The 12,450-nt window shown below is 41.1% G+C and overlaps 1 protein-coding gene across 1 annotated transcript in view; it reads left to right on the top strand.

The window, feature by feature from the left end:
- LOC132400430 (PC3-like endoprotease variant B) overlaps window positions 1–12,450 on the top strand; it is a 1,805,907-nt gene that overhangs the window by 869,764 nt on the left and 923,693 nt on the right. The window contains exon 11 of the mRNA XM_059981370.1: window positions 11,422–11,525. Coding sequence (XP_059837353.1) covers window positions 11,422–11,525 — 104 coding nt within the window. The remainder of the gene's footprint in view (window positions 1–11,421; window positions 11,526–12,450) is intronic.

Raw genomic sequence — 12,450 nt, 5'->3', positions numbered from 1 at the left:
CCTCCGGCACAATCCCCGTTTCTAATGACATCTTAAAGATCTCCGTCAGAGCTCCTCCTCTCTCTACACAAACTTCCCTCAAGGTCCTGGAGAATATCCTGTCAGGATCTGGAGATTTATCCACTTTTAAATTTCTTAAAAGCGCCAGTACTTCCACCTCTTTAATTGTCATAAGTTCCATAACTTCCTTACTTGTTTCCCACACCTTACACAATTCAATATCCTTCTCCTTAGTGAATACCGAAGAGAAGAAATCGTTCAAAATCTCTCTCATCTCCCTCGGCTCCACACATAGCTGACCACTCTGTTTCTCTAATGGGCCAATTTTATCCCTCACTATCCTCTTGCTTTTAATATAACTGTAGAAACCTTTCGGATTTACTTTCACCTTATTTGCCAAACCAACCTCGTATCTTCTTTTAGCTTTTCTAATCTCTTTCTTAAGATTCCTTTTACATTCTTTATATTCCTCAAGCAATTCCTTTACTCCATGCTGCCTATATCTATTGTAGACATCCCTCTTTTTCCGAACCAAATTTCTAATATCCCTTGAAATATCCCTTTCCAATTCAATAGGATCTAGCCATTAAAGTAACAAATGCAAACATCTGCCGAGCTGAGGGGGATAAACAACTATTATCCACCATTGGTAAACCGAAAATTGCAGTAATAGGATGCGGTTGCAATTTAATATTCAGAACTGTTGAAATAATACCGAAAATATCTTTCCAATAATTTTGCAAGCGGGGCAAGACCAAAACATGTGGGTCAATGAAGCAACTTCAGAATGACATCTGTCACAGGTTGGATTAACATGAGAGTAAAATCGAGCAAGTTTATCCTTAGACATATGAGCCCTATGTACAACCTTAAGTTGTATTAGGGCATGTTTAGCACAAATAGAAAAAGAGTTGACTAATTGTAAAATTTGCTCCCACTGCTCAGAGGGTATAAGACAGTGAAGTTCTTTTTCCCGTTCCTTCTTAATTTTTCCTGATATTTCTGGCTGTATTTTCATGGTTTCAATTTCATAAATTCTTTGGCTTGAATAAGTTTATCTTAACAAGCGCTATTAAATCTAACTTTTTTTTTGGCCCTCTTTTATGGATTACGCCTTTGTATTATGGAAAACAAAAGGTATAACATGTTTTTGTGATTTTTTTTAGACAATAGTTTTATGTCCTTTGAACAGCTATCTGATAAATATAATTTGCCTAAAACTCATTTTTTTAGATAATTGCAGGTTAGAAATTTCTTGAATAATATGTTACAGTTTTTTCCGAAATTATGTCCAATGGACATTATGGAAAAAATTTAGCTTTGAATCCTTGCCAGAAGGGTTAATTATTTTCTAAGTGGAGAGAAAGTACAAAAATCTGAGGTGCAAAGGGACTTGGGAGTCCTTGTGCAGTATTCCCTAAAGGTTAATTTGCCGATTGAATCAGTGGTGATGAAGGCAAATGCAATGTTAGCATTCACTTTGAAAGGACTAGAATATAAAAGCAAGGATGTAATGTTGAGACTTCATAAAGCACTGATGAGGCATCACTAGGTGTATTGTGAGCAATTTTGGAACATTTTTCTTAGACAAGATATGTTGAAACTGGAGAGAGTTTAAAAGAGGTTCATGAAAATGATTCGACGATTGAATAGCTTGTCATATTAAAAGCGTTTGATTGGCTTTGGGCTTACAATCACTGGAATTCAGAAGAAAGTGGGGTGACCTCACTGAACCCTATTGAATGGTGAAAGGCCGTGGTAGAGTAGAGGTGGAGAGGATTTTTCCTATGGTGAGAGAGTCTAAAACAAGATGACATAACCTCAGAATAGAGGAGCATCCTTTTGTTACGAAGATGAGGAGGAATTTCATTAGCTGGAGTGTAGTGAACCTGTTGAATTCCTTGTCACAGGCAGCTGAGGAGGCTATCTTTAATTATATGTAAGGTAGAACCTAATAGATTATTGATTGGTCAGGGCATGAAGGGATATGGGGAGAAGGAAGGAGATTGGGGCTGAAAGGAAAATTGTATCAGAAATGATGAAATGGTGGAGCAGACTCAATGAGCCAAATGGTCTAATTCTGCTCCTAATGGTCTTACGGTCTGTAAGTGAATCCATAGATCCAAAGCTCAGAACAGCTCTCAGCCTTAGGCTCAGTTCAGCGCAGAGCCAAGTAAACGTCACAGAGCAGCAAAAAGGGCCCAGCCCTTGCCTCCTGTCCCGACACCCTCCCTTTTCAATCCATCTAGCCCAGCCTTTAAATCGTCAACATCAGGCCATTCCTTGCACTATGACTCAGGCCCTGTTACATCAATATGCTCTGGGCCTGGACCCTGCTGCCACATTTCGCCTGTACCTGTCCTTTCCAAATAGGCCTGACACTTAGACAGATCAAACTTTGCTCTCAGTTCAGATGGACGGGTGTCAAATCCAACTCTGGTTCGCTCTGCTTGCCTTAACTTTGCTTCAATCTTGCTTTAATTTTGCCTCACACCCGCACTGTTCAACCCTCAACTGGGGCACACCTTTGCTCACCCCTCCACTGTTTCCAATGATCACTTATGATAAATTTTAGAAGAAAGTGTTTTATTAATGAATTATTTAGTTGCATATTTTTGCTGGCAGTAAATAGGCAGGCAACTCAAGAGAGGTGTGCAGGATAAACAATCATGAACACACAACACGTTGAACCTTGGCACAGCAGCAGAGAAATAGAATCATACACTGAGTGGCTAGTTTATTAGGTGCAGGAGGTATGTAATAAAGTTGCGACTGAGAATAAGGATAGTTTCATTATAATTGATGGGTTGACGCACATACAGAAGTTTGCATTTTGAGAATGATTTCGACTACTGTACCTTCATGTAAAGACTCCACCCTCTTTTCATCCCGGAAGGTGACTGTTCAGCCATGTGAGAGTGTTGTCCATCTAGCCCACTTTGCCAACAGCCATGGATTTTTTATTTGTTTTTTTTCAAAGATATTTGCAATTTCTTTTATATCTTTTCAATTCATGAGAAACTTCCAAGTGCTTTCTCAATGATAGGGGCAGAGAATGGATGACACAATGAAATGTTCAACCTCCATTGCAGATTAAACATCCCTATTCATTATAGTCCCATGTGTCAGAGCAAACTGGAGATGCACACAATGCAAAGCCAGATTCTTTGCAATATCAATCATTATCCAGTCATATTTTCCTTGGCAGGTATATTGAGCTATCATATTTGTTGCATTTCTCAATTATGAATTCATAGAAACCAGGGTAGCTCAGAAACACAAATAAAACACACAGCCATGCAAAATGAAAGGCGGGCCTCTACAGTTACCAGAGACACTGTAGGAAGCACAGTTTATTATGAGTTAATGCAAGATAACAATGATAGATACCTGATCATTGGAAATTGAGCAAATAACAGCTTTGGAATGACTAAAATTTATACATTATCGTCAGCTGCTGTTTTTATGACATTACTGAATACTCACTGTTACAGTAACATGAATGCAACAATCGAATGAAATGGATTAAAGCCCTCACCTGGTTTCACATGGTAATTTCTGCCCCTCCCCCCACTTCCCTCTCACCACTTCTCCTCCTCACCTTATCAACTCCACTAAAGGCCTTCCCTTTCTTTCATGATCCACTGTCCTCTTGTATCAGATTCCTTCTTTTTCAGGCATTTACCTTCTCCACCAATCATTTCACAGCTTCTCACTTAGACCATGAGACCAAAAGACAATAAAGCATAGGAGCAGAATTAAGCCATCTGACCCATCGAGTCTGCTCCGCCATTCAATCATGGCGGATCCTTTTTATTTATCTCCTCCTCAACCCCAGTTCCTGGCTTTCTCCCCATAACATTTGGTGTCATGTCCAATCAAGAACCGATCAATCTTTGTCTTAAATACACCCAATGACCCGGCCTCCACAGCTGCATGTGGCAGCAAATTCCACAAATTCACCACCCATTGGCTAAAGAAATTTCTCCACATCTCTGTTTTGAAAGGCCACCCCTCTATCCCGAGGCTGTGCCCTTTTGTCCTAGACTCTCCCATCATGGGAAACAACCTTTCCACATCTACTCTGTTTGGGCCTTTCAACATTTGAAAGGTTTCAATGAGATCCCCCCTCATCCTTCTGAATTCCAGCGAGTACATACCCAGAGCCATCAAACGTTCCTTGCATGATAAATCTTTTATTCCTGGAATCACCCTTGTGAACCTCCTCTGGACCCTCTCCAATACCAGCACAACTTTTCTAAGGTGAGGGGACCAAAACTGTTCACAATACTCAAGGTGGCGCCTCACCAGTGCCTTATAAAGCCTCAGCATCGCAACCTTGCTCTTGTATTCTAGACCTCTTGAAATGAATGCTAACATGGCATTTGCTTTCCTCATCAGCGACTCAGTCTGCAAGTTAAACTTTAGGGTGTCCTGCACAAGGACTCCCAAGTCCCTTAGCATCTCAGATTCCTGGATTTTCTTCCTGTTTAGGAAATAATCCACACATTTATTACTACTACCAAAGTGCATGACCATGTATTTTCCAACCCTGTATTTCATTGCCACTTTCTTGCCCATTCTCCTAATCTGTCCAAGTCCTTCTGCATCCTACCTGTTTCCTCAACACTACCTGCCCCTCCACCAATCTTGGCAACAAAGCCATCTATTCCATCATCTAAATCATTTATATACAGCATAAAAAGAAGTGGTCCAAATACAGACCACTATGGAACACCACTGGTCACTGGCAGCTTACCAGAAAAGGATCCTTTTATTCCCACTCGATGCCTCTTACCAATCAGCCAATGCTCTAACCATGTTAGTAATTTTCCTGTAATGCCATGGACTCTTGACTTGGTAAACAGCCTATGTGTGGCACCTTGTCAAAGGCCTTCTGAAAGTCCAAATATACCATATCCACTACATCCCCCTTGTCTCTCCTATTTGTAATCTCCTCAAAGAATTCCAAAAGGTTCATCAAGCAGGATTTTCCTTGAAAGAAACCTTACTGACTTTGTATTGTGTCCCTAAGTACTCCATCACCTTATCCTTAACAATTGACACTAACATCTTCCCAACCACTGAGGTCAGGATAACTGGTCTATAATTTCCTTTATGCTGCCTTCGTCCTTTCTTAAAGAGTGGAGTGACATTTACAAGTTTCCAGTCCTCTGGCACCTTGCCAGAGCCCAAACATTTTTGAAAGATCATTTCTAATGCCATCACAATCTCTAATGCTACCTCTTCCAGAACCGGAGGACACATTTCCTCTGGTCCAGGTGCCTTTAGGTCTTTCATTTTTTGAGCACCTTCTCTCCTGTAACACTAACTGCACCCACTTCTCTTCCTTCACACGCTACAACATCAGGCAAACTGCTGGTGTCTTCCACAGTGAGGATTGATGCAAAATACTCATTTAGTTCATCTGCCAACTCCTTGTCCCTCATTATTATTTCTCCTGCCTCATTTTCTAGTGGTCCTATATCCACTCTCATTTTTTAAAAATTTTTTAACATACTTGAAAAACTTTTTCTATCCAATTTGATATTATTTGCTGGCTTGCTTTCATATTTCATCTTTTCCCTTCTAATGACTTCTTTAGTTGCTTACTGTAGGTTTTAAACACTTCCAATCCTCTATCTTCTCACTAATTTTTGTTTTGTTGTATGCCCTTTCAAAGGTTTCAAAAGTTCAAAGGTACATCTTAATGTCAGAGAAATGTAAACAATATACATCCTGAAATGCTTTTTCTTTGCAACTAGCCATGAAAACGGAGGAGTACCTCAAAGAATGAACAAGAGTTAAATGTTGGAACCTCAAACCTCCCCCCAGCTCCCCTCTCTCCCACGCATAAGCAGTAGCAAGCAACAATCCCCCTCCCCCCACCGGCAAAATAAAGCATGGGCACCACCACTGAGCACTCAAGCTTGAGTAAAGCAATAGCAAAGACAGACTTGCTGTACCCCAAAGACTTTGTGTTTCACCCAGCATCCATAATAAGAGAGAAAGAGATGTCTCCGTTTCACAGTGACTGGGGAGAGATAACAAACAATGCGCTGGTTTACAATGTTAAAAGTCAGTTGTCTCACTTCTTACAAGCTCTGTGCCCAAAGATCTTGAGCCTCTGGTCACACAGCCGTAGATATTCCGACTCCATCGACGACACATGCGTCTTCTGCCGTGACACCAACCTTTGAACTCCCTGCCTCCAGAGCCCCAAGATCCTAGGCCTTCAAAGCCGAGCCAAACTCTTAGGCTGAGTCCTTGGTATGCCTAACAATGGCCAGTTATGAAACCCCGAGAGTGGGTCCCATTCTCACAATGAACTGTAGTCAGTATGTAATTCCAGGTCAGGGTCTTTCAAAGAACCCTGAAAGGGAAAAATAAAGATACTAAAGGTGGAAATAGAGCTGTTTCCAAAGATGCAGGCAAATGAGTCACCATTTCCTTTTACCTTAAGCTCTTTAATCACTTCCAGTTCATTACTTAACACCCAGTCCAGTATAGCTGGTCCCCTAGTAGACTCAACGACTAACTGCTTTAAAAAGCTATCTCTTAGGCATTCAACAAATTCACTCTCTTGAGATCCATTATGAACCTAATTTTCCCAATCGACCTGCATGTTAAAACCTTCCATAACGTTGCCCTTTTGACTCACCTTTTCTATTTCCTGTTGTAACCTGTGGTCCACCTCCCAGCCACTGTTGGGTGGCCTGTATATAACCTCCATTAACGTCCTTTCACCCTTGCAGTTTCTAAATTCAACCCACAAGGATTCAACATTTTCCGATCCTATGTCACTTCTTTCTACTGATTTGACATCATACCTGGCAATCTGTAACATTGCAACAAATTCATTCACCTTATTTCTTACACTACGTGCATTTAGATACAGCACCTTGAGTACCGTATCTGCTATCCTTTCTGACTCTGAATTCCTAATGATTTGATACTCAGCCTGTTGGTCCCATCACCTGCCTGCCCTTCCTGACAATCTGACTGCACGCGATCTTTTTACCACCCTTCCTATCCTGAGTCCCTTCACTCTGGTTCCCACCCCCTGCAGCTCTAACAAACCTGCCTGCAAGAATATTTGTCCCCTTAGGTTCAGGTGCAACCTGTCACTTTTGAACAGGTCATACCTCCACGCAGAAGAGATCCCAATGATCCAAGAACCTGAAGCCCTGCTTCCTGCAGCAGCTTCTCAGCCACGCATTTATCTGCCAGGCCACCCTGTTTCTGCCCTCACAGGCAGCAATCCAGAAATTACTACCCTGGAAGTCCTGCTTCTCAGCTTTCTACCTAGCTCTCTAAATTCTCTTTTCAGGACCTCTTTGTTTTTCCTTCCTATGTCTTTGGTAACAATTGGTACTGGATGCTCCCCCTCCCTCTCCAAAATGCTGTGGATGTGATCTGAGACGTCCCTGACCCTGGCACCTGGGAGGCAACATCCAGGTGTCCAGTTCACATCCACAGAATCTCCTGACTATTCCCTTCACTACCTCTATCACTACCGCTTCCATCTGCTCTCTCTTTCCCTTCTGCACCACGGACCTTCGGCTCTATGCCTATAACCTGGTGACCATGGCATTTTCTCGGGAGGTCATCCCCCACAGAAGAATCCAAAGTGGTATACTTGTTTTTGAGAGGAATGGCCACAGGGGTGCTCTGCTCTAATTGCCTATTTCCAATTCTCCTGACAGTCACCCAGCTACTCGCCACCTGTAACTTCGGGGTGTCTACCTCCCTGTAACTCTGAGAATCCTGCACCTATGTTCTCACCTCTCAGCTGCCAGTTTGTTCTCTCCTTCCTCTGCCATCTTTTCATTCTGGCTTCTTCCCCCTTCCCTTCCAGTCAGATGAAGGGTCTCAGCCTGAATGGTCATCTGTTTGTTCCCCTGCACAGCCTGCCCTGCTGAGCTCCTCCAGGACGTAGTGCGCATTCCTCTGGATTGAATAGGAAATATGCGTCAAGGTGCAGTGCACAAAAACTGAAATACAAATTATGGGCAAATAAAACATTAAAGTCCCATAGTAACATAGCGCTTCACATTACGTCTCAGGCATTTGGATTTCAAAGTTTAATTCCAGCATCCTCTACAGGAAGATTGTATTTTTTCTCGGTGACCACGTGTGCTCCGGTTTCCTCCCACATTCCAAAGATGTGCTAGCGAGTAGGTCAATTGGTGGATGTAAATTGTCCTGTGATTAGGCTGGTGTTAAATACATGTATTGCTGGGCAGTGTGGCTCAGCACTGTTCCCTGCTCTAAATAAGTAAAATCTTTAATCTCTAAATCTTTAAGTTAAATAAAGAAATTAATATAAACCAAAACTAAGAAAGAATGTGTAAAAACACAAAATGCTGGCAGAACTCAGCAGGCCAGACGGCATCTGGGAGGAGGTAGTGACGACGTTTTGGGAGAAAGAATGTGCTTGATGCAACTGAAACGTTGACAATCCATTTCCTTCCACTGAGTTACACTAGCAGTTTGTTTTTACTCCAGATCCTAACATCTGTGTTCAAAAGTTCAAAGTAAATTCATGATCAAAGTATGTACAGTACTCTGAAAAGCTCTCAAAGCATATAATATATACATATATATGGTATATATAGCTAGGGTGCCCAAGACTTTTATACAGTACTGCATTTGTTAATATGGAGCTGAGAGTGAGTTTCAGAATCAGAATCAGGTTTATTATTAAATTTGTTAATTTAGCAGCAGCAGTTCAATGCAATACATAATCTAGCCCAGAAAAAAATAGTAATAATAAATAAACAAGTAAATCAATGACGTATATTGAATAGATTTTTAAAAATGTGCAAAAACAGAAATACTATGTTTGTAAATCTGGTGGGAGCAATAGATGTTGGGAATGTTGAAGGTGAAGCACCATGAGAGGGGTTTTGAACAGGTGGCCAAGAACACGTGCCAGGGGCAGAGGAGGGGGTGGTTGTGTGTCTGTGTAGACACACTCAGTCGTAAGTCATGAGGCAAGGTCATTTGATTCCAAACAATTAGTTTCTTGATCATTATAGACTGTCTCTCTGGCGCTTCCTGCTCCCTCCCCTCTCCATTCCCCTTTTCCCAACCATAATTCCCCTCTCCCTGTCCCTTCCCACTCTCAGTCCACAATAGAGACCCATATCAGAATCAGGTTTATCATCTCTCAGATATGTCTCTCAAATCTGTATTTTTGTGGCAGCAGTACAATGCCATATATAACGTTACTATAGTACTGTGCAAAGGACAAAGGCACCCGAGCTATAAGTGCACAGGACTATGTATGTCACCTCCCTGAAGTTCATTTTCTTGTGGGCATTCACAATAAATGCAGTGCCCATAAGAAGTTTTGGAAATTTTCATGTTTTATTGTTTCACAACATTAAATCACAATAGATTTAATTAGACTTTTTAGACACTGATTATCAGATAAAGACTCTTCTGTGTCAAAGTGAAAACAGATCTCTACAAATTGATCTGAATTAATTACAAACATAAAACACAAAATAATTGATTGCATAAGTATTGACCCTCTTTAATATGACATAGCGAATCATCACAGGTGCAGCCAGTTGGTTCAGAAGTCACATAATTAATCAGATAGAGATCACCTGTGTGCAGTCACGCTGTTTCAATTGATTGTAGTGAAAATGCATCTGTAACTGAAAGGACCAACTGCTGGTGAGTCAGTATCCTGGCAAAAACTACACTATGGAGACAAAAGAACACTCCAAGCAACTCTGCAAAAAGCTTATTGAAAAGCACAGGTCAGGAGATGAATTCAAGAAAATTTTCAAGTCACTGAATATCCCTTGAAGTACAGTTAAATTGATAACCAAAAAATGGAAAGAATATGGTATAGTTGTAACTCTGCCTAGAGTAGGCCATCCTCAAAAACTGAGTGACTGTGCAAAGAGGGGAACTAGTGAGGGAAGCCACCAAGAGACCAATGACAACTCCAGAGAAGTTACAAGCTTCAGTGGCTGAGATGGGAGAGACTGTGCATACAACAACTGTTGCCCGGGTGCTTCACCAGTTGTAGATTTATGAGAGAATGGCAAAATGAAAGCCACTATTGGGGAAAAAACTTGCATGAAATCTTAGCTAGAGTTTGCCAGAAAGCATGTGCTTTCTGATGTCAGCTGGAAGGAAGTTCTAAGGTTTGATGAAATCAAAATTGAGCTTTTTGGCCATCAGAACAAATGCTATCCTTGGCGTAAGCCCAACACTGCACATAATCAAAAACACCATCTCTACCGTGAAGCAAGGTGGTGGCTGCATCATGCTGTGGGGATGTTTCACTGCAACGGGCCCTGGAAGGCTTGTGAAGGTAGAGGGTAAAATGAATGCAGCAAAATACAGGGAAATCCTGGAGGAAACCTGATGCAGTCTGCAAGAGAACTGTGACTTGGGAGAAGATTTGTTTTCCAGCAAGACAAAGACCCCAAGCATATAGCCAAAGCTACCCAAAGTTTAAATAACAACAAAGTTAGTGTCTTGCATTGGTCAAGTCAGAGTCCAGACCTCAATCCCCATGCAATGTGACAGAGCTTGAGCAGTTTTATAAAGAAGAATGGGGAAAAATTGCGAAGTCCAGATATGCAGAGACCTATTCACACAGACTCAATCAAGGCTGTAATTGCTGCCAAAGATGCATCTATTAAATACTGACTTGAAAGGTGAATACTTATGAAATCAATTATTTTGTGTTAAATAATTGTAATTAATCTAGATCACTGTGTAGAGATATGTTTTCACTTTGACATAAAAGAGTCTTTTTCTGTTGATCTGTGTCAAAAAAAGCGACAGTGATTCAATGTGGTAAAACAATAAAGCATGCAAACTTCCAAGGGGGTGTATATTTTTGATAGGCTCTGTAGAAAGCAACAAAATAGACTCAATGAAAAACGGTACAGTCTCTTGTGTCCTACCATCGTCACCTTCATTAGGAAACACCTTTTCCACCAACCACCTGATTTTCACTGCTGTCATTCCTGTAGACACTTTAATTATATCTGTGATTTATTTGATTCCCACTTACATTAGGAGGAAGAGAAAGTTACTCACCTAAGTGTTAAATTTTACATTGTCTGCAGCAAAAGAGCAACTTTATGCAAAATTAGAAGCACCCAAAATAATTGTAAAGGCCCCATTTCAGAGCAGTAACAGAGGAATATGGAAAGCCATTTCATTTTATTTCCTGTTGCTTACTATTAAGATTTTCCCAAAGGACCAAGTACAGCTGTCTCATTCCAGTAGTAATGACCTAGTTTTATGACTTTTGTTGAATTAAAAGAGAAAATACAGTAACGCTCTCTTTGTTGATGGTGTAAAAACATGATGGAGATTTATGCCTGTTGCTTTTCCAGAACCTGCCTCATTAATTTTGGTGCTCACTGCATTTGTCATTTTCAGGTGACAGCTACCAACAGCGTGAGGGGGTGTGATTCACATTTCCGAGGCACCTCGAGTGCTGCTCCACTGGCTACGGGAATCCTGGCATTGGTCCTGGAAGCCAAGTAAGTCCTGAACTATAGTTTGTATTCATACAGCCTTCCCCAATTTTCCCTTTTGTCTCAAAATTATCACGCACTTCAAAGGTTTTCACTTGACCAAAGTCATGGAAGTAGCTGCAGAGATTGCTGATGACCTCATCTGAAGAAACGTACAACAGTCAGGATGTGAAATAGCATGATAACTTTGCTCAGTTATTTTAAGATAGAAAACTTAAACCTGCACTCAGTGGCTGCTCTGCTAGGTACTCTCTACATCTGTTCATTTAATATTTATTTATTTATGGATATGGTGTGGAATAGATCCCTGCACCACCTAGTAACTCTAGCCTTCTCACAGGACAATTTTCAATGACCAGTTCAGCTACTAACCCTTACGTCTTTGGAATATGCAATTGTAATTGCATGATATCTACTCAGCCAATCAGGTGGCAGCAATTCAATGCATAAAAACATGCAGACATGGTCAAGGGTTTCAGTTGTTTTTCAGACCAGACATCAGAATGGGGAAGAAATGTGATCTAAGTGACTTTGAATGTGGAATGATTGTTGGTGCCAGATGGGGTGGTTTGAGTATTTCAGGAACTGCTGATCTCCTGGAATTTTCACACACAACAGTCTCCAGAGATCATAAAGAATGTTGCAAGAAACAAAATTAAAACATTTGTCAATGAGAGAAGCCAGAGGAGAATGGGCAGACTGGATCAACCTCACAGGAAGGTGGCAGCAACTCAAATAATCACATGTTACAATAGTGCAGAATACCTTCGAACACACGACATGTCGAGCCTTGAAGTGGATAGGCTTTAGCAGCAGAAGACCAGGTAATACATTCAGCAGCCACTTTATTAGATTAATGGGGTACTGGATGTTTGGGAGGTATACAGGGGGTTCAGTAGGTACAGGGGTACAGGAGGGGTTTAAGGATGTA

The sequence above is a fragment of the Hypanus sabinus genome, chromosome 10 (genome assembly GCF_030144855.1).
Source record: "Hypanus sabinus isolate sHypSab1 chromosome 10, sHypSab1.hap1, whole genome shotgun sequence".
NCBI classification, from domain to species: domain Eukaryota; kingdom Metazoa; phylum Chordata; class Chondrichthyes; order Myliobatiformes; family Dasyatidae; genus Hypanus; species Hypanus sabinus.
This window is presented reverse-complemented; position numbering and strand designations above follow the sequence as displayed.